General features: G+C 35.3%; 1 protein-coding gene across 1 annotated transcript in view; it reads left to right on the forward strand.

Moving 5' to 3' along the window:
- The window catches only part of LOC126977464 (mitogen-activated protein kinase kinase kinase 7), a 51,602-nt gene extending 29,173 nt beyond the window's left edge, over positions 1–22,429 (forward strand). Inside the window, exons 8-10 of the mRNA XM_050826282.1 lie at positions 13,735–13,916; positions 19,522–19,632; positions 20,057–22,429. Coding sequence (XP_050682239.1) covers positions 13,735–13,916; positions 19,522–19,632; positions 20,057–20,152 — 389 coding nt within the window. The 3' untranslated portion in view covers positions 20,153–22,429. The remainder of the gene's footprint in view (positions 1–13,734; positions 13,917–19,521; positions 19,633–20,056) is intronic.
- The last annotated feature ends 1,687 nt before the right edge of the window (positions 22,430–24,116 follow it).

The raw sequence follows: 24,116 nt of genomic DNA on the forward strand, positions 1-24,116 counted from the left end.
CCGCTGGCATCAGAACGCGGTGACTAACCGCCTCTAGATGTAATCAAATTATGTGACATGTATATTTCTATTTGGAGCAACACGTATTTTGGTCCTCGATATTATCGCGTTTAAGTTGAACATCGACTGAATTTTTTCGTATCTAGGTCGGGGACTGTCTTCGCGTCACAATCGTCCCTGCTACGGGCGCTCTATTCGTGCTTACGCGATACTAGATGTTTGAGTTTCAATGGTGTTTCGCTAGCAACTACATTGTTCATAACCAAATCTTTTTTCTTTGCTTTATAAATATCTTTATTAAATAGCATAATATGTCTTGAATCAGAATAAGAATTAACATGACCGTTAATTCTATTGGCTTTAATATTATAGGTAACATACTTAATATTCTCTATCTTCTGGTTCGTACAATAATGAATGTGTTACCGCGCTGGTAATAGAGTTTTGTGTTTGTTTATTTGTTTGTATTTGGCCCGTATAAATGAATGATCGCTTTGAGTCCCGCTGGTATCTTAAATACCAAGATGTTATGTAATTTCAGAAGTGTACACGAATATAACTTACGAACATATTTAAGTTTTAATAACAGCATAATATAATTAATATTCTATAATTCCATAGTAGTTTCTGTGTCTCATATTATGTTGTCATCTTAGTCTTAGCAACATACGAGTAATTTATACTATTTAGATTTGTCTATGAGATCATCATCACTTCATCCACAGTCGGTGAGGAACGAAATAACTTATTCTCCCACTTAAGCTTTGTGTATCATACATACGATATATATTTATATTTCTACTCTACTTTTTAACTATGAGATAGGGCCTTTATTCACTGATTAAAAATCATAGCACTCCTTTCCGTTATTATCATTTAGCAACAACTTTGATGGTCAGGTTGGCTTTCGACTAATTTCCTCCAGTCATATTTTCTGGGAGTTAATTTTCAAATGATATTTTCTTCGTCATAATTTTTCCATTCTTGTTACTAGGATACCATTACGTCTCACGTATATTTATTTCTGTTTTTTTTTTATATATATTTCTCATAGTATGAGAACATTTCAGTTTTTTAGTCTAAATGCGACGTTTTCATTTTACTATGCAAACAATACTGAATGTGTGAGAACTTAAAGGCTTAGGGAATAAATGCCAACAACCCTTTTTTTATTTCTCTGTTGATGGAAGAGAGGGAATGGTAGATTGTCCACACGCTCGATTGTCCGTTTAATCCCTTAAACAAGCCCCCAAAATTTATGCCTTCTGAAGCTATAAATGAGAAACAGAATTTAAATTTTTTTCATTTGAAATGGCTAAAACCACAGCTTACTTTTTTATTCGTAGTCCATAAAATATTGAAAGTTAATCTTAAATTTTTGAGTTTGCAAGGTACCTCGTACGGAAAGTTTTAAAAGTCGTCGGCAACGTCGTTCTCTGGCGTGTAACGCCGTGGTTTCGGGAACGCACCTCCAAAATACACGCGTGACTCACGGAGCGCTATTTCACAACGATGCCTCTGCCAATCGCTTTTGTATTGCTTCCTGCTCGCTGATATTATGCTGCACTTTTTAAAACACTCCACAAGCCTATTATAGTGTGATATATTGAATGATTGATGTAGAATTGACTATTGCATCATTCATGTCTGTTTCATATTAAATTCTATTTTGTTTGGTTTTTCGTGTTTAATTTTTACACACCTTTATTGCATTTGAACTTCATCTTTTTGCCAATTTGTGTATTTTTTTTCAATCTGTACTATAGGGTGAAACTATTAGAGAAATGATATATAAGCATGGCACTACACAATTCAATGGTCTCTTAATGTATATATACTTCATATTATGTATGAGGCTACTTTAATGAATTTACAAGAGAATTTGCATATTAATACCAGGCACAAATACAAACTTGTTATGCCTACTGTTCGGTTAAGTCGAGTTAGTAAGAATTTTGATGGGCTTGTAAGTGTTTATAATTCTGAAAAGGAAATTTTCAAAATACATGTGTTGCGTAATTCAAAAGAATCGTTATAGAACATCTATGTGGTATTGATTATTATAATATAAATTAAAGATAATTTCTTGATTTATTTGTATCACAGTGACATTTATCTATCGAATCGGGTAGTTATCAGTGTTTTTTAACTTTGAGTGATTCATTTATTTATTTAAAGTAAGGTTATCTATCAAGGTACTTTCCCCCCGCTATGTTTTCATCATGATATCTACGCCACTATTAATGTTAAAATGAAACCTGGTCTTTCTAGGTCAGACATCGGTTAACTTCAAAAAAGCGGCATTGCTCCTAAAGGAGCAATCATTTTAAAAGATGATTGCTTGTTTTATAAGAAAGTAAAGGCGACTGACTATAGAGAAAACTGCGATTGTTTGTCTCCTACTCCAGAAGAAATAGACGTCTATTGCGACATTGGTAGACATTAGTACATCCGCCAAGTCTAGCAAAAACAAGCGGCCGTACCATCCTTTTTTCGAAGTAATTCAGGCCATTTTTGCCCCCCTATAACATCGTTATGGATAAAACTTCTAGTTTTATCCATAACGATGATGAGCCTGAATTTTTAGTTGCCAATCGCACTAATCAATCAATATTATTATAATATTTATTACTTGTGAGATAAATTGTGTTTTTAATAAAAATTAAAAAGAGATACATTGTGTTTTCATGCGATGGCTATTAAATTTATTTATTTATTTAAAACATAAAAGATTTTTAGTTTATTCCTTACGTAATAACTTATGTCAGAAGAGGACCCTTTAGTAGAGACTGAATAAATTGACAGACTTGGTATTACATTGATCTCACAACTTTTTACGGTAGACGACCTAAGTCGCGAGACTTGGTTTTTTTTTAACAAGTTATGGTTTGATTTTACATATTCTAGACCTATTTTCACCTCCATGAAACGCACAGATTATACGGATTTATTGCCAACGTCACAGAATCTGTCCTATTCGATACCAACGATCCGTTGCGAATCACGCAGTATTTCTTTGATGTGATCTGGATACGATCACGGAGTTCGTGTTAACAAGGTTTGCCCTAGATCTTGTTTTGCCGTAGTAGTTGGCACGATATTGTAAACTGTCCTCTTTACAATAGGCGCTTACTAAATAGTCGGGTGGTACTTAAAATTCGGATCACTGTTCGTACCTAACTAATCGTCATTTAGTACCTACATATGTGATGTATCTCATGGTTACGAATTTATGAAATGTTACAAAACCTTTGTAGTTTGGTTAGGGATGAGTTTTATGTTTTTTTTACATTACATAATTAAAAATAATGCCATGTAATTGCGGATTTCATAGGTTATTTTTTGAGAATTACTAACGTTTCAAATTAAAATTAAATCTTAAGCTATCGTGTTTTCTGCAACAGGTAAGAATTTGTAAAATAATAGAAACCAAAACGTAAAATAAAAAGTGTTTAAAATTTTTCGTATTTTTCAGTATTTCATATTTTAGTTAAAAAACGATGTTTATTGCAAATAAAATGTAATTAAATTCAGATATTAAGACGGAATAAACATTGAAAATAATCTCTAAAATTCAGTAAGGCATGAAAATTCGTCGTATACCATTTTGGAGACTACAGTGTGACGTAATTACTGGCGTATTTTTAATGAGATCAAAAGATTTTATTTTAGTTAAAAATCTCGCCTGAATAGTATCTACTAACAGTTCTGTTTAGATTTCTTTAGTAGGGAGTATAACGAGTCTAGCCATAAATATTACAACTTCAAATGTTTTATTATTTTGAATTAAATTTGTATCGCATTTATTATGTTTAAAACTTCGATCATTTCCCACCATTTCATATATTTTTTCGAATTTAATATTAAATCACAATTTTGGAAGGGCTGTTAAAGTAAACAGAAATGGAGTGCCTTCCATATAGTGGGTATCTATATACCCACAATATACAAGGTAGCTATTGGTCATATTAAGACGTAGGTCATATGTATATGACATACCTACTATAGACAAATATACCACCACATCGTCTGTAAAAACCCAAAAAATCGGGGCGGACGGCGTGCTGTTACAACTAAAGAGGCTGTTAACCGGAATTCGCCGAATTTTATAAGGAACTAGCTGACCCGGCAAACGTTGTTTTGCTATATAAAGTATAATTCACGCGATAGTTTTATAAGTAATAAAATATTGCCTATATTATAGCCTGTACATCATTTTGTTCTATTGTCAATAGTTTTTGCAGCGCACGCAAAAATAGGTTTTCGATTTTACACCTTGTGTTACAAAATAGCAATTTTATTACGGATCCCTAATTTTGAAAAAAAAAACATAGCCTATAGCCTTCCTCGATAATTGGACTACCCAAGACTGAAAGAATCATTCAAATCGGACCAGTAGTACCAGAGATTAGCGCGTTCAAACAAACAAACAAACAAACACTGCAGCTTTATAATATTAGTATAGATGAAAAAAATTCATTGCGAGAAATGAAGATTTCTCCTGGGACTCTTTAGCGTATGATAAAAGGACACCTCAAGCCTGATTGCTACCGTCGATACACGACATGCCATAAATCAATCCCTACAGATAGAAAGAGTGGCTCGATCAAAATTAACAACATCAAGCAAGATGACAAAGTGTACGCTCGTAGCTCAAAAAAACTTTACAAGTGGATTAGTGGGGAATGCCTTATCAAGAAGTCACATACTTCGTTTTTGTGAAAGAGTTGTTAAGACTTTAGTCAAAGTGTATCGAGAGCCTGTCATAGATCGTGTTGTGAAAGTTATAGCAATGGGCATTAAAAAATATACCCTGGAGTTTCCAGCAAGAATCTGCACCTGCGGGCCTGCCATGAACTGTTATTGCGATTCAATTGACGACTGAAAATGAACTGCTCTGCTATTTCATACCAAGATGTCATTAGAGCTATCCAATTTAGGTTGACGTCAAATCAAGTCTGAAATTGAATCTCAAACTATTTTAGTTCGTTCATTCATTCGTACCATGAGGTAATATTTCAACCTAAACTGGATAGCTTATGTGTCGAAATGAGCGTTTCAAAAAAAGTTGCTACTTTCTTAGCGGAAAGTAAATAATTTTGTTAATAACTTTTAAAAAATAGTGAAAACATACATAAAACATGCAGAAAAGGAAAATGAATTGATGAAAGATGAGATGAGCATACTTTATTGGACTTTTTTGTAAAACAAAATACTGAATATAAATACTGAAAGTGAAAATACTAAAGACGAGGCAATAAGGGCGCGAGCTATGTCCGGCCTGTTCGCAAGAAAGTACTTAAAAGGGCGTAATGGTTTATAATTTCACGCTATAAAGCGCAATTTTAAAATGTGTTTGGAGTAATTTCTACGCAAAAAAACCGCTAACATCATATCATTATAGATTTCGAAACGCAACGAATATGGATCGAGTAAAAGAGACATATGCAACGCGGATCACAGACAAATTTCTTTCGTTTATTCGAATCTTAGCGAATCAGTTTAGATACCTAAACTGAACTGGATCGGAATTGAATCGCTAATTACAAGTTGACCTTCTTGCTCTAGGTTGGTAGGCCTTCTGCTCTTTTCAAGAGCTGAAGGCGGTTCCTCGTCTAGTCTAGTCTATTAGTCACTTTGAATAGAAAACATAGTCTTATTAAGATACGTCATAAAAAATGCATTTTTATTTGTAACAGAACTAGACCAGCCTTACTACATTAGTACTTATTACATATCCACGTGAGTCACATTAGACATACTTCCAAATTTCTAACGTATTTCTAAAGTGGTTCTTTAATAACTTTCTCTAATTTTAGTCTTTCAAATTCAATATAAAGTTTATCTATCTATTTTTGATTAGGTAAATTCAGTTGATATTTTTTAAATCATAATATAATAAATATGTTAAGATTAATTGCTAATAAAGCGATCAGCGATTCTCAATATAATAATATGTACGTTATAAAAAAATTAACAAAATAAGTACTACCAAGAAGGTTGCTGCCACAATTTTTGATCATCAATCAGACTGTACGTGTAGCGTCAAGCATTGATACAAATCTTCCTAAAGAAATAGTCGTAATTCACTCTGATTCATGCAAGCAAAAGCTTTCGTGGCAAAAATAATCCGGTGTTAAATCAAAAGTGTAAGAAAAATACTGCAATTCAATTGTTTTTGCGCCGTGATGGCTTTTAATATATTGTGGTCCTTTTTTATTCTGTTAACAAGGACACCTAAATTCGTCCCAGTCTTTATTTCCGGATCGTGTGTATATTTTGGGCGATTCCCACATTTTAGTTTGTATGCAAGACGTTTCGTGTCAACTTTCAATGTTAATAAAAACATTAAAAATTTGGACATTCGCTAGGATTTGGCACGTCACTTAAAAGTAAGTGTCAACATTTCATTTCGTCTACCTAATTACTGTTTGTATATTAGTGCCTTTTTTCTTTTACCTGTCTGTTCATGTTTATCTTCATTAACAAATCATCTCAAATCAGTGTCGCATTTATTATGTAGTTGATGAGGTATTTTGAGATTAATGTGTTCTATTAGTTCTTCAATGATTGCTGATTGATAAACAGATATCGGCAGATGTTCAGAGCGGCTGTGACGCAACAAGGCAAGTCTATGAACTGTCCCGACGCCCCAAATCAAAGCACATTAAGCCGGCGATCAAAGAGAGATCTACAATACTCGCGAATTTACGGTGTTCTAGAAATGTTAGCGGAACTTTGAAATCGACATCTGTTTTAAATTACTTTATATTTAAGGAAAAGTAGGATCCCCTGATTTATTCTTATTATTTCTTATGTCAATCGTGCATTGGTCAAAAGTTTGCTACAACTTAACAAACTACTTTAACAATAGCTTAGAAAAATTGCAATATGCCTCTTCCAATAAGGTCTTCATGATGAAATAATGTTACGGACTTTTAAACTGCATCAATTTTCAAGACGCTTTCATTTTAACCAATTATTAAAATTTTTTAGACCAATTTAAATTAAACTCTATAGTTTGGTTCGTTTACTTCATAATAGCTTAGTATCATATCCTTAAGTGTGTGCTTGTACCGGTGGAAAGGACCATTAAATTCTTTTAAACAAAAACGATTAATGTATCTTACAAAAATTGTTTCTGGGTTGGATTATTGAAAAATTGTTTTTATAATACAATTAAAGGTTTTTTTTCTTTTAATAAGGTGTTTGCTTCCACTTCCTTATTATGGATTATTGCTGCTTGCTGGCCTGGAAATTTTGCCCAACTTTTGCAGCGGCGTGGGTTCGAGCGTTATCTTGCATTAGAGTAAAATTTTTGCCAATCCCATGTACCACGTGAGCTTCTTAAACCTCTATTATATAGCTTTGTGTCGTGAAACCACATCTTCTGCCGTTTTGACGATCCGATCATTGAAATGCCACCCCACACCATAGAAAAATTGCCTACAAAAGGAACACGCTTCTCAATGGAACTTTGAGCATATGTCCCCACGTCTACGGTAGACTCTTCTGTGACCGTCTGCCCAATTTAAACATATCATACACCCATCGGTGAACAATATGGAGGCCCATTGCTCTTTAGTCAAATTAAGATTTTCGCGCGCAAATCTTAAACAAGCGTGTCTATGATCTGCAGGCAGCTTTGGACTATTTGCTGGTCTAAAAGTGGTAATTGCCGATTCCTTAAACCTCCTTCTTATTGTTAGTGCACTCACGCACGTGTTCATGTTCATCGTGTCACGCATTCAGCTCTGTTTATCTCTCAGCTCAATCTTTCGTAGGGAAGTTGACACAATAGGTGGTTGCTTGAGTTGTCTTCTTATGTAAGAACTCCCTCTACAAACTTTCGGTATACTCTTTAAACCTTAGACTTTAAAACCTTAGACTAGTTTAAATTAAAATTTCTAGCAATCGTTCGTTGTTCCAAGATTCCAAGACTACCAATACCACAATTTGATCGACTTGTTCGGACGAAGTATCTATATTTTTCGTTACGAAACTTTTTTGAAGCTTAAAAGACTATTAGTCAATACTATTGTTTAACAATACTTTAAATTGCAAATGACAAAAAAAAATAAGTAAGAATTAATTTATCACTTTACACTAAGAAAACACGAATTTAAGACTATTTATTTAGAGCTTTATTTCCTTAAGATAAGATTACGATTTGTATAGATATACATGGAGGTATTTACTATTTACTTATAAATTGTATGTATTAGAATGTGTAAATGTTTCAGTGTTTTAAAAATAATATTTTGTTAGTATTATTGTTAGTAAAAGCCTCCTCCATTAACTTCCACTCGTTCCTATCACTTGCAATTCTTGTCCACAATCGCTTATTAACTTTCGTCATTTGTTCTTTTTTTATGTCCAGCCCATTTCAATTTTAGACGTAGAACAGATAAGGCTCTACATGTTTGATTTGGTTTTCTTTCTTATTGTATTGTTACTAATTTCGTCTTTTAGATATCTCCCCATATAACTTCAATAAATTCCTCTGTGGACAAACTTTAATTTTTTTAAGGTTGCGGTCAGAGTTAAAACAGCATTAAAAAGGTCTCTGTAGCTTTTGATTTAATCTTCGTTGGCAAATTTGATTTAAAAATTTCCTTTATCCAAACCAGTATTTATTCCATGTAGTTTCAGTTCTATTTCTTATTTGAAGACTATGCTTAACTTTTCCCGGCTATAATTTTATGTTTTACTGCAGTTCAACTTTTATTTTTTTTTATGATTAATGGTTAGTTTCGACAGTTTACATACTTATCAAAAATATTAATTCGAGTGTAATGCTGAACTTTAATGCAGCTTCAGAGTTCGTTAGTGTATATTAAAATTATGTACAGGGTGTCCCGTAATCAGTGGACCAACGGGATACCCGTGATAGGGGTGGTCATCATCTCTCGAAAACACCAAATTTTACTGTTCTAGGGCCAGTAGTTCAAAAGATATGATTTTTTAAGCATTATTTTGAAAATTCTACCCTTATCAACACAAAAGTTGAAAAAAAATATTTTTTATTTTTATTTTGCCCTGTTTCTTAACTTAAGGTGGCTGAGGAAACATGTGTCTTCACAATTAAATCCATTTTTGTGAATAAATATTGCCAAATTAAAAATTAAAAACCAAAACATGCGCAAATATCAAATAACTAAATTTGCAACGTGATGTTTGAAGCAAGCTAGTGCAAAAAAAATGTATGACAGCCTTGCGGACCATTATTTAAAAAACATCTGCAGTTCATACTGATTCCAAAAAGGTATAATTAATCATTATTGTGAAACAATAAAAGACAATAATTATTTTAAATCAACATTAGATAGCAATTTCTTGGCGGAATTTACAATAAAACAAAAGTAAATAGTTAGAATTTTTTTATTTATTTCTTATAATAAATGTTCGAAATGTCTTCCTCTTACTCTAAGGCATAGCCGGCATCTTCTTATAAAATTTCTTTTTAAACTTTTTAACGCCCTTTCATTATTTTTGACTTTTTCACTCACCACATTCAGTTTTTGTCTTAGCTGTCTTTCGTTATCGTTAACGGTTTCATATACGGATTCTTTAAAATATCCCCATAAAAAATAATCCAATGGATTAAGATCAGGTGATCGAGCTGGCCATGGGATTGTACCTCCTCGTCCAATCCACCTACTTGGGTAAGACTCGTTTAAATATTCCCTCACTTGTCTGCAATAATGAGCGGGTGCGCCATCATGCTGTAACCACATCCTCTCACATACCTCCTGTGGTACATTTGCTAATAAATTACTTAAGTCATTTCTTAAAAATTGCAAGTACCGAGCACCATTAAGCCTCGGTGGGAGCTCAAATGGACCAATAAGTTTACCATCTAAGATTCCAGCCCACAAATTGACTCCAAACTGGTGCTGGAATCTATCTTCTCGTACAATACGTGGATTCACAACAGCCCATTCATGTAAATTATGAATGTTAAACACTCCAACTCTTTTAAAACACGATTCATCGCTCCATAATATTGAATTGAAAAATAGTGGATCTTGTCGGCATCGGCGAAGCATCTCTGCACAAAAATCTATCCTCCGTTGATAATCAGCAGGTAATAGTGCCTGCACTCGTTGAATATGATAAGGGTATAAACTGTTTCTTTTTAAAATGCGATGTACTGTTGTTTTTGCTATACCAGTACGTCTTGAAATACGACGAACACTCGTAGAAGGTTCTTCTGTCACTTCGGCCAGTATTTGAAGTTCATCGACTCTTCTAGGTCTTCCCACGTTGTTTGCAGCTCCGGGAATTCTGCCTTCTAAATACGCGTTATTTACACGGAGAAAAATTCGATGATCCGGATAGCGGTCGCGATTAGGATAGCGCTCACGATACGTACGGGCTGCTTGCCGAGCGTTTGCATTACACAGACCGTAAATAAAATACATCTCAGCATATTCACGAGGAGTATAGGTATTAGGCATTTTATAAAATCCGGGCAAACAGTATCCAAATCACAAAGACAAACAAGGTCCAATTCAAGCGTCAGTCACCAAAAAAAAGAGTCGTAATGGTAGCGAAGTAAAAAACACGTGTGCAGCTACGAGCTATGAGCAAGTCTCTGATGAAACTAAGAATAATTTGAAAAATTAGGGTGTGGGGATCATAGGCGTCGGCCAATAGGACCCCGTAAACGAAAAAGGTACCTGAGCGAGAAAGAGATAGCATATTGTGTTATCTCTCTCTCGATAACAAAATAATTCTCAGAATAGATAGCGCTTAAATGTTTCTCGCAATTGGAGTCTAAAATTGGTTATTAAGTTATTTTTTTTGTAAAATGTAATATTGTTATACCTTTTTGGAATCAGTATGAACTGCAGATGTTTTTTAAATAATGGTCCGCAAGGCTGTCATACATTTTTTTTGCACTAGCTTGCTTCAAACATCACGTTCCAAATTTAGTTATTTGATATTTGCGCATGTTTTGGTTTTTAATTTTCAATTTGGCAATATTTATTCACAAAAATGGATTTAATTGTGAAGACACATGTTTCCTCAGCCACCTTAAGTTAAGAAACAGGGCAAAATAAAAATAAAAAATATTTTTTTTCAACTTTTGTGTTGATAAGGGTAGAATTTTCAAAATAATGCTTAAAAAATCATATCTTTTGAACTACTGGCCCTAGAACAGTAAAATTTGGTGTTTTCGAGAGATGATGACCACCCCTATCACGGGTATCCCGTTGGTCCACTGATTACGGGACACCCTGTATATGATATGTTGAGCTGCACCTTATGTCCCTATTTCAATAAAACTTTACATAAATATAAAACCACAGCCCAACTTTATTTATGTATATTATCTATACATTTCGCACCGGAGAGTTTGATAACAACTCTTCTTGCCAAGACTGATTTCATCCATTGTCACGTCGTTGTTACATCATAGAGCGCAACACTTGGTCTACTCTATCAAATCGAATGGCGGCCTTAATCGTAAAATCACATTGATTTGCGTTGTCACGTACGACCGACAAATTTGCAAATCTTTAAATCGTAGATTAGTTGCATCTCTCCGTTCCATCCATGAACCGTCGTGGTCTGTGCCAAATACATGGACGTAAACTTTACTGTTGCTAGTTAAAGTTTAATGGTTCATCGAAGTTCGCAGTCGTAAAATGTGGCGTGTATTAGTCATGATCATGTTGCGAGTGCCGGAGACTATCAGTCAACAGCTATCCTAGCGGCTAGTACGCCAGATGCCTGTCATCATCGTACGCTAACCCGTTAATTATCACGCCTTTGTCGCCATTAGACACAAATGCATTAATGCTATTTATATCAATTACAAGTGCTGCTATATTAATACATGCTTTTGTTTACGCTAAATATACAAGCATCGGAGTTCCGACGCTTTTCTGGTAAACTTGTTTTGCTCTTGTTATTTTTATTACTACTTATGTAATCATCTGAACTTTAGTATCAGTGATTCTATGTCCAATACTACATTCATTTAAAATCTTTTACTATGTATTGCTTACTAAACTTTATCTTTTTTAAATCTTAGTTATGTATTCTTCTCAACGTCCAACGTCATTTACTGACTGACTATCCTTTAATTCATGCCATTCGTGATTGGTGAACAAACGAGATTGCATGTCACCTCATCAGATTACATTGATAGCAGTGATCTAGCCGCTTATGCTTTCCTTCAATATTGGACATACTACATGAGCATTGCCGGTCTTTAGCGTGTCGGTGCATTTTTCGTACCCATGTTCTATCGAACACCACAGGAGGTTTTTATTTGTAAATTACTTACTCCGACATTGAAAGCATCTTTTACGATTGTATTGTGTTATGATGATCGTACCACAATTATTGTGTCACATGTCTGGAACGTGTTTGTTTATGTCTAAAGCGGTTCAGTTTTGCGCACCGCACCTTGGCTGTTGCACAGGGCAATCATTCGATGTATTAGGGTCGACTGCGATGCCGCAATCTATCAGCTCGATTTAATCATTATTACTGAATGTGTGCTACAATCTATCGTGCAATCGCTATTATTCGTGTTCGCCTTGATAATAAAAGGTTTTTGTCGTTTGCCTCGATGTGATGGATGTCTTCGTTGTAAATACGTGGTCAAGGTATATTCATTAAATGTAGTCCATCGGAGAGGCAGTCGGGTGGGCGACGGGTCGTCGACCGAGTGCAGAAGATGCCCTGCTAGCGAATATGGCAGAAAAGCTCCCGAAGGGCGGCAGCTCACGGCGTCCGCATTTAGCTCGGGCTGGCGCGGCTGAGTCACCGCGCTGTGAATAGCGGCCGCGGCGGTTTGTTTGTTGCTCTCCCGCCGATTATTTCGAGAGGAGCGCGTCGTGACTCGTGCCGCCACTCGCCGCCCGTGCCCGACTGTTGCGACCTGCGACTTGCGTGAACGCTCCCCAGTCCCCTGCGGCCTGCGCGCAGTTCTGCCCGCAGCCTCTCCCTGAGCGCACGTGCCATGGCCCCGCGGCCCGCGCCCCCCGCGCGCCCCCGCGACCTCGTCACCATCACGGACACAGTCAGCTGTAGTTGGATATTTTACAGTGAGTTTCGGTCGTCGTCTGCCGCTGGTCCGCAGCTTGCGGTTCCTGGTAGCCCGCCCTCCGTAGGCCTTTACCTGCGTCATTCATTCTGATCGTTTCCGGACGAGCATTTGTGATCTCCTTCTGAGATATCAACGTTCGTGATCTTCCGCGAGTTACATTGTGAGCTATCTTATATTGAGTGTTACGTTATCAATCTGTCGTAATCCTGGTGTTGTCTTTACGTGAAAGCAATGTTGACAATCGTTGCACCCCATTTGAAAGACGATGACTAGTCACTGCTGCCACCTATTTCTGAGTAAAGTAATCGCGACTGCGCTGAACATTGAAATCTAGGTGAAACATCTGACATCACCCAGAGTATATTTAACTCTTAACGTATCAACCCTGCCATAGAACTGCGCATTATACTTTTTCTCATACTATAAGCCATGTTTTGTTGTTAAACCAATTAATATGATTATTCCACATATTTCTTTTTTGTAGAAGCATGAGCAGAAGTCTTTTTGTTTTACGTAGATAATGTTTAAGAAGCAAACAAAAAATAACTGACTATATCCAAGTTGTTGTGGTGTAAATGAGGTGGCAAAGTAAATTTTGTAGATCCTCCTGAAATAAAGATACTTTTGACCATTGTCGAGGGAATATAAAGTGTAGTTGTGTGTTGCAGGCAACAGCAGTGGTTCTGGCGCTGAGGGGCCCGCGGCGCCTCACAGCGAGCCCGACCCTGACCTGGACTCCATGCACATGATGCTGGACCCGCACCTCCGCCCCATCTCGCCGGACCTCAACCAGGAGGAGTCCAAGCGGATCTTCGAGGAGCACAAGCAACTGGCGCAAGAGTATCTTAAGGTATTTATTATACCATCACAATATTATCATTACATTTGGAGCTCCAGCAACGCTTTATATTGGTTTCTATTGGCTCATGAACAATTATGTACACTCAGTCTGATAAGTCAAAGTCAAATAAACTTTATTCAATTAGGCTTAATCTAAGCGCCTTTCAATGGTTATTACAAATATTTCTTTTAAATTACTGAATTTATGTTCGGAAAGTTGAACTCGTGGGAAGAACATATAAGAAACTCAACGGCCACTCTTTTCAATCAAATAGAGTATATTACAATGGCTGTAATATACATAACAAATTAGTTTGTAAGGTGCTGCGTCCGATATGTGAGTCGTGTTTAAATAATATAAATTCAAAAAAAAATCAAAAATTTATAGATTTAGCATTTTAGTAAATAGTATTTGTAGGACTTCCCTTTTAAGTTCGCAGAACCTGTGTTAGGGAAGACCGCTCTTTCCAACGGATAAGAATGCTTACACATTTAACAAAAACATGAATTATAGTTAAATAAACCAATCTTAGGCATAAAATAAACAAACTAGAAATTGTTTCAATATTGAAGGTAGATTAATATTTGCGTGGCTCACACTAAACTTGTAAATAATATACCTACATAAAAACACTTGTCATCGTCTCAAGAATGTGCGACCACTGTAACTATGAACTTAATTTGTAGTTTTACGAATATTTATAAAATAGTAAAATGTTCAAAGTACGATATTTAGATAACAATCAAATTACAGCAAGCGAAATATATATAAATATATATATATTTTAGAACACATATTTACACTATTTTACTCATATTATAATTAATTTAGCAAGTTTTCAGTTTCTAAATAATTAAAAGTTTTCAGCCATTTTGTAACGCTAGTTTTACATTCCCTATATGTCTTTGTGTATATATTTAAGATTTTATTAGCGGTATTGTATAATTTAGTAGCCTGTGCATCAAATTGTTTAGACGCAAATTTAGTTTTAGTAAATTTACATTTAATTACTGTATTATTTTTAGGTTTATTTAAAATCAAAGGATCTATAGATTTACTTTTGTGTATTTTTAGTATGCATTGCAATATATATAATTTTCTTACGGATAAAAGGTCCGCATCTTCATATAATTTTGTGGTATCATACAGACGATTTAGATTAAATTGTTTCATAAAAAGTAATAAAGAATCAACTGTATTAATATAAATTGTCGTATATTGTACGCATCAACCTTCAGAGCTTGAATTCATTGTTTGTGTAAGGATACTTTGTGAACATGATGGTCGTGATTACTGTCACAGTTTGTAATTGCATCCAACAAATACAATTTTTAACCGATTTCCAAAAGGAGGAGGTTATCAATTCGATCAGTTTTTTTTTATGTATGTACACCGATTACTCTGAGATTTATCATCCGGTTAACGTAATTTTTTAGTTAGTTCGATGCAGAATAGATGCCATTTTTGGTCCCATAAAAATTTTACATAGTTTGACCGAGTAGGTTTCATTTTATGAAATTTTTTTGTTTACCTTGATGATATAATTGCTTGTTGTGTAAGTACGGCTTTTTCAAAAGTTTTCATTCAGGTTGATTATATATTATAATTATAAAAAAACCGACTTCAAAAACTTTAAAGTATCAAATAACTAAATATTTAATTTAATACACCTCTACCTTTAATATTAATAAAATACTATTATTTGTATGTGCTACATATTGATAGCTTTGAAGTCGTCCAAATCCAATAGTAAGTGCCTAAACTCGCCACGCGTGACTTCGAGCGGGATAGCTTCGTCTAGAACAAAACAACCCAAACGGACAGACACGCGTGGCCAGACAACCTTAATAATTACAGTAAGTAAGCTGTCAATAGGTAGCACATATAAATAATAGCATTTCATTAATATCAAAGGTAAAGGTGTATTAAAATAAATTTATAGTTATTTGATACTTTTCAGTTTTTGTAGTCGGTTTTTCTAAACGAAGTTTTTTTTTACTAACTATAACAGGTCGACTGGTCGTAATAACTCACTAAATGTATGTACTTAGTACCAATGAAGGTAATTACAATTACAGTAGTTGAGATATTTATATATAATAATAATAATATTGGCACACTTTTTACACAAATTATCTTGCCCCAAATTAAGCATATATATAGCCTGTGTTATGTATGGGTTGCAAGACAACGATATATTTAATACAATATACTTACTTAAACATACATAAATACATTTTAAACATCCATGACTGGGAAACAAACATCCATATTCATCATATAAATGCTTGCACGTACCGGGATTCGAACCCGGGACCTCTAGCTTAGTAGGTAGGATCGCTAACCACTTGGCTATACAGGTCGTCAATTTATAACCTAGATCTTAAAAAAACATTTCGTGAAGAGAATTAAGATTGATGAAAATGATTAAGTGAATTAATATATAAATTCAACCTTTAAGGGGGTGAAAAGGGGTTGTAAAGTGTGTTTTCTTGGAATAAATTTCAGGTTTCCAGAGCCAAACCTTTCATTTTTAAGTTTCCTCAAAATTTTGCTAGATAGCATAAATATTTCCATCTCATTTCTGAATCGCGCAAGCAACTGTTGCACACGACTTTAATTTTTATGGTTATTTTAGCTTCTTCCACGAACAAGTTCAAGAATGTTGTTTATATTATGAAATATTGTCGTAAGATCTATCAGTTAATGTTTAATGACCAGTCACAGCCTGTCAGCTATTAGATGTCTGGTTTGAACTACCACGCGAACGAAGTCGCGGGCTTATGCCCCCTTCCTCCTCCCTGTGTCGTAATCCTCAGTACTGAGGGTCGTGACCACCCCTCTGTATCACTTTCTCACGTATGATCGCTCTCCATCTATTCCTGTCTCTGGCGGTGTGAAAGGCATTGTGAACCGTAGAGTCGAGGGCGGAGCGGATCTGGTCGGACCATCGTGTTGGACTGCGTCCACGAGGCCTCTTCCCATCTATTTTGCCGACCACAATGAGCCTCTCAAGGTTTCCATCGTCCTTCCTTGCGATGTGACCGAAGTATTCTAAAACTCTGCGCAGAGATCCTGAGTTCACGCAGTATGGAGAGATTAGATCGAAATGCTGTCCAGGGGATACGGAGCATCTTTCTCCAGTACCACATCTCAAAGGCTTCAATGCGTTTGCGGTCTGCAGCTTTCAGTGTCCAAGTCTCAGCGCCGTACGAAAATATCGAGAAGACTAGGGTCCGTACCAGTTTGGTCTTAGTTTTTACGGAAATGTTGCGATCTCTCCAGATTCTTCCAAGCTGAGACATAGTGCTCTTAGCCATGCCAATTCTCCTGCGTACTTCCCTCTCGCACGAACCATCGTTACTTATGTTGGAACCCAGGTAGATAAAGTTGTCCACCATTTCTAGGCCCAGCGCACCAGTTAATTCCAACTTCCCAGATCTATCCACCACCATGACTTTGGTCTTGGACCTGTTTATGGGAAGTCCCATCTCTCCACTAATCCGCTCCATACGTTCAAAAAGTGCAGCCATTTCTGACTCATTTGCTGCAAGAAGAGTAGTGTCATCGGCGTAGCGCAAGTTGGTGATTTTCACGCCACCAATTATGATGCCTCCCTCCCAGTTCTCGCAGGTTATGCCCCCTTATGCTAGTAATTAATAAAACGACATATTTATCATAGATAATAGACAATTATATTACAAATTACTTGACGTGACCAGTATTAAGTCTAACAATAATGTTAACAACAACGAAAACTTGAACAACCAAAAAAACTTGATATTCATACTACTCTCTAAAGTCGAGTCAGTAAGATTTACCATACAATATTTCTTACGGAATTCAATAGAATTGAAAAAAAACCACTTGTGTGGTAAAGTTTAGTATAGAAATACTTAATTATAGAACAGCATTCATTCCCAAGGCAAGAACCGCCTTATTAATCAAGAATTTTTTTACTAAAAAGAAAAAGACGCGATGAAATATTGCCCCAGTTTGTGGTATATTTACTGTTCAATAAGTGGTTTGAAATAAAAATATATGAATAATAATAGTCCATTTTATAAAAAAAAAAATCTTTTATCAAACCAACATCGAACCAATGTCTAAATTTTTACGCGGCCGAGTTTCCGGCACGTTAACATAATGAGTTATGAACGAGCGACGAAAAAAATATTTGCGTCAACGTTTGCAAAGAATGACTGCGGCCTCGAATTTGAAGATCGCCTCCATCTACTTAAAAACGTCAAGATCAAAGTTTTTAACAAATTATTTAATAAGTTGTATAAATAGGTACCCGAATAGCGTGAATTAGTTTCTATCTGGTTGCATCAAGGATTTTTAAGTGGGCTGTATTGTATATTTTGTAAAATATTTATAGGTATAAAGGTGGAAAATCGGTACTCAACTTTTCACCAGGATCCTGGGTTCGTTATATACGCCTGAGTGTGCTGGCACACTATAGCCATACGGCGTGGCGCCACACTTAATTACTTAACCGTAATCATAAAAAATATTCTAATTAATTTTCCATAATATCAATTCGGAACAACCTCTAAGAAATCCAGTAGCCGCGCGCTAGCGTAGCCTCTGACAGTTTGACACCTACTTCGTGCCGTCTCATGCGACCACGTAAGGATGATTAAAATTTTGTTACCTAAATAATATAATTTGTTTGTTTGAAAATTTCAATTGTTTACTTTAAATTTTATTTAATAACGCCATTATAGTGCCACGCTGTATATTTGTGGAAAAATTAACGTCGTCGCTTACCTGGATTTTTCATTCCCGACTCGTAGTCACACCAGTGTAGTCACACTGGTGTGACTACGAGTCGGGAATGAAAAAACTCGTAGTCACGAGTAATTTTTTTTCCTCGTCGTCACACCAAGGGTTTTACTACATCCTGTTGGTTAGTGATGTGTCAATTTCTATTCTCATGATCTGGACATTCTCGATAGTTTAGATAACGAATGATTATGGACGGAAAATGTTTTTATCCTTGTCTTCACACCACGGGTTTTACTACACCTTTTATATCTTAACGTTAGTGGTGTGATAAGTACAATCTATCGAAATAGGCAAAAATGTATAACTTTTGTAAATAGGTAATTAACGTATTATTTCCATAAAATGCCCTAAAGATATATTATTATCATTAAGTTTTGTTTGCGTGTTAACCAATTTATCATTTTCAATTTGTCTCTTTTTCCTTGGGCTTTTTCAATGTAAATTCCCATGTCCTTTTTTAAGACAGTTAATAATTTATTAATTGTCACATAATTTTTGTTAATTATTTTGTTTAGATTGCCAACTTTCGCAAACATTATTAGTTCTGTGTCTTTCTTCGTAAATGTTCCATTCTGCAATTCGTTATCTAAACTATCATGAGAATAGAAATTGTAACATCACTAATTATAACACTTACCAACAGGGTGTAGTAAAACCCTTGGTGTGACGACGAGGAGAAAAAATTACTCGTAGTCACACAGGTGTGACCACTGGTATTTTTTCGTAAATATTTAATTGCAGTGCTCAACTTTCGCGTTCTGTTAATTGTCTTCAAAGCGCGAAGTAGTGTGACTTTTAATAAGCGGAAAACATCAAATTTCAGATTCAGACTGAGTTGGCGTACGTCAGTAAACACAAGTCGGAGCTAGAGGGGCAAATGAATGACAATGAGCTGCGGAAGAAGAGAGAAATTATACAACTTGAGAACGAAAAGGTGAGCGGGATCAAATAATTTTTTAATCACTTTGTGACTTGTCTTTTATATAGAGATACTTGTATACTTGGATATATTTGGGATCCCTCTAGAATGTTTGTGCTTCTTCTCGATCGCGACATTTTTCATCAAGATACTTTAAGATCCCTGCAATGAAGCCGAAGACATTGTGCCATATTGTTAAAATAAGTGTCCACAATTCAGAATGGCGGCATGAACACTAAATGAAACAGCCCAGACGAATTGTTTCAAACTGTTTACCGGGTACCTTTATTTTAACAGTGGATTCTATCAATGTTCCTAAATAATTCATGACAAAGCAGCGAGGTTTATTAGCCAATGATCCTATCGCATTTGAGCATCGCACGAATTGTAATCTATGTATGATTGCAATATATCAAATGAAGCATTTTGAAATTTTCAGGACTCCCTAATCAAACTGTACTGCACTCTTAAGAAGCAAGTGGCCCGCGCTGAAAACGACAGTTGGATGCTCGGCGAGGAGATGCCGCACGAATGATGACGTCATCGTGGGCAGCTCAATACGGGACCACACGCACGCGACACTCGCACGCAACTCATGTGCTAGTCATAGTATGGACATGACCTCAAATAATATATTAAGCATGTTTTCAATTCACGGTGATTAGATTTTTAAGCACATGTGCATTCATTTGTCTAGTCTTTTAGCATTGAGAATATGTAATGGGTAATATTTTTACTATAATTACCTTATTGGTTACGAATTATTGTTTTTGGCCATTCTACGGTGTGTGGTGTTGTACAGTGCGAATGACTTTCAGAAGGCATCAGTGGATTTATAATGTTTAAACATTGATCTCAAGTTGCCAAATGAGCCTTCGGTATTTTAAGTTATTGTTATACTCATTAGATAGATTTAGACTTTCTCTATACCGTGCTGGCATAGTGTGGATATGATATATTTTTATTTCCGTTCTCGAAAATAATATGGTTGAATGATCAAACAACGCATTTGGCCACATATATATCGCGACTATTCGGTTTGGAAGCTGATTCCATCATTGACAATATATTGTATCCACTATATGCGGTACACAGCAAGCTTTTCGTGAACAGTACTTATTGAGGGACGATTAAAATATATTTTATCCAGTACAATATATATTTATTTAAAACTGTGTCTAGGTTTATGAACATTTACAATTTTAAAAACGAATGAGACCACTACTTTCGCGACGTCATACCAATTTGCCCCTACCTACTAAATTGGGATAAAATACATTAATGATACCGAATTAATTTTACATAAAGTTACTTGGCACTAATTGGTTTATGGGTTGTTAATGTAATTTTATCTTATTCATATTGTTGTTAATAATTGACAAATTATTGTAATTATTTGGTAGTGTGTGTTTAGTAACTAAACCGAATTAATTTTGCCGGTATTGTATCGTTTTAGTACAATTTAAGAATATATAGAATATCAAGATCTTTATTGTTCGGTGAAAAATAGGCATTTAGCTACATTGTTACATCTTAATTTCTTAGCTGTGGATATGTTATTTATATTGCTGACAGAAATGCTTTACAAAACAGTCAAACATCCCATGCTTCTAACGCGACACAGATGTTGTAACGATATCTCATAGAGCAGTTAGTATACAGCAATATTGATCTTGAAGTATTGGTTACGTTCTTATTTTTACTCTTGACTTAAATCGACGCCACATCTTGACTTTTATCAGACTTAAACCAACGATAGTTCATTCAACATCTCGTATGGACGCTTGACAGCCTATGCCCCCCATAAAATTTTTCTTCGTCGGATTACTCTTGACAGAGCAGTCGTGGTCACGACGAACGATTCTACGCCAGTTATCCCTGACTGTTGCTTCTCTGGCACATGTGTTGAGGGGAGTATTGGTTAGGGCTTTGATCTGGTCTGTCCAGCGCATAGGGGAGCGTCCTCTTGACCTACTGCCGTTGACCCTTCCCTGAACAACAAGTCTCTCTATGGCATGCTCTCAACGTCGCGTGATATGTCCGTAGTATCTGAGGATATAAAATACGCGAAGTTAATTTAGCTATTTACCAACCCTCCTCCTCTCCGCGAGATGTCATGAGATAACTGGAAAAAGTTACGTTATATTTACCGAGATGCCTTTCTTTTTACTGCAATATTTGTTAAAAATAAACTTATTAGGGGACGTTCATTAATTACGTGAGGCTTATTTGAGAATTTTTCGACCCTCTTTTTATTTGCCAAGTCCCGAAACCCCTCTTGCATTTGAGAGATTTTGAAAGATTTAACTTGATCCCCTCCACCCTTGAACATCTAACGTAATTAATGTACGCCCACTTACAAAATGCGTGTCAGTACATAATCAATGATCAAATATATTTTGTCTCTTATATTATATAGTTATTTATTGTTACGTATTGTATATATCTGTAATGCCGACCTTCATCCATTGAGTGCGATTACTTCAGGTAAATCAGACTACGAACCATCGTTTTGTCGCTTACGGAATTGATAACAATGAATGACTGAAGTCGAGCTGTATTAAGTTTTGTTAGTAATATTAAAAATGAAATTATAAGCCAGTTGATGTCCCTCGCCAATGAGAATAAATATATAAATTTACTGTACGTTTCAACCGGTTTAATGTATTTTAATGTTATATATGAATAAATTTGTAGGGATTGCTAATATTTTGTGTTAAATTATGCGTGCATTCTGTTTATTATGTTAAGATAAGTATTAGTAGTTTTAAGGAATCTATAAATGTTAAGTTTAATAAATTATTGTAAATAAGTCTTGTGTTTTTATATCACTAGTGCGTGAACAGCTTACCTTTATTTACAAGTAATAATAAAAAAGAAATTAAGGGCAAATTTTTCTATTTGCCGCATTGGCAATAATGGCCTAGGTCTATTTTGATAGATGATCAGAATAAAGGACTCCAGAACAATGTCTCTGATTTTTTTTTATTCGTTTAGTTTGAAACAGTAGAAGCGTCGGGATTGCAATTAGAAGTACTGTTGGCTCTCACCACGGAGCCCTCGGTTAGATCCTCGCCCGCGACTTACCAATGTTTTGTAAATACAAAATTTTGTATTCAAAGCAGATGTTTGCCTGAACATGACAAAGACATATCTACTAATATGAGATAACTATATGTATGCGAGTGTTTTATATCAAAATTTTGAATACTTCTCGTTTAATTTTTAAAATGTTATTTATGTCATTTCACTGATTAGGTAACGTACTTTCAACATTAGTTTTAAAGTTTTTGGATATCTGTCATAGTTACGGAATTATCTCCTTGTCACACATCCCTACACCAGATGACCCGTATGTATGCCCGTAAAAAAACCGTAATTACAAAGAGTTCACGTGAACATAAAAAAAAATTACGACGAAATGAATGTCAGCAAGTTAGCCGCACGCTCTTGAAGAAGTGATGGCAGCCGACACGGCCACCATATTGTTAATTGTTGGCTATTTGAAGGAGGCCTCTTATTCTTATTTCCAACTCGGGAAAGTTTATTAAATGAATCCCAACAATCTGCTAGCTTAGGGTTCACAGATTAATATCTGAGTAAAGCGTTTTAAGTTAAGAAACGATAATTTTACAAGATGTTACCGATAACAGATCTGTCTTTACCAATATTGTTTTAAAGTAGTGTGGAACACTACTTCAATACGAGTATCGCACTCATCTTTGATCTGGTGCATCCCAGTATCAGTTCTAAACATTAATTAACATGCAACGCAGAGCTACTCGAATTCACAGGGATCCAGTGCTCTGTCAAAATTTCCATTAATTGTGTATTTACTTAGCAACCAAATCACTTTAAAGCACATAAGTACCTGAGGGTATTAAGGCCTAGCTAAGGGAAATTTGTAATAACATTAAAAATATGCAGCATAATCAACAAGTTTCATTATTAATCAGTCATGTACTTAAATTACTACCGAGATTAAACAAAAAATAGCTTTTCCAGCTTACAACCAATACAATATATAACTTTTTTTAAAACGCAGTCTGTAGGCCTTCTTATACTAGGGTAGGGTAAAAAGGCCTATACTTTAAACTATCCAAAAATCAACTTATACTACGTAAATTTGTATTCTTGAGATCAATAATCATTAACATAAAGCAATAGGAAGCATAGTGGTATTATAAAATTAAATAAATTGCCTTTATTCGCATCCATCAGGACATTGAAAGTCATAAGTATCTTCTGCAGTCAAACCGACACACCCTTCGTGGTACCAGTTGGAGCATCGCGAGCATTGCCTCATTGCGTCCATTCTATCTTCTTTGCAGGCATGACAGTACCAACTCACTTGTTTTTGTGATTTAGCTTTGACGGTAGTAGACTTTTTTGCAGATACGATTTTAGTTTTCTTAGAATTTAAAGTCTTTTTAAACTTCGTTTTTTCTTTTCTACCTGTTTTAACACCAGTAAAGTTTTCGTCTTGTTTATTTTTCTTT

This window comes from Leptidea sinapis, chromosome 45, assembly GCF_905404315.1.
Source record: "Leptidea sinapis chromosome 45, ilLepSina1.1, whole genome shotgun sequence".
Taxonomy (NCBI): domain Eukaryota; kingdom Metazoa; phylum Arthropoda; class Insecta; order Lepidoptera; family Pieridae; genus Leptidea; species Leptidea sinapis.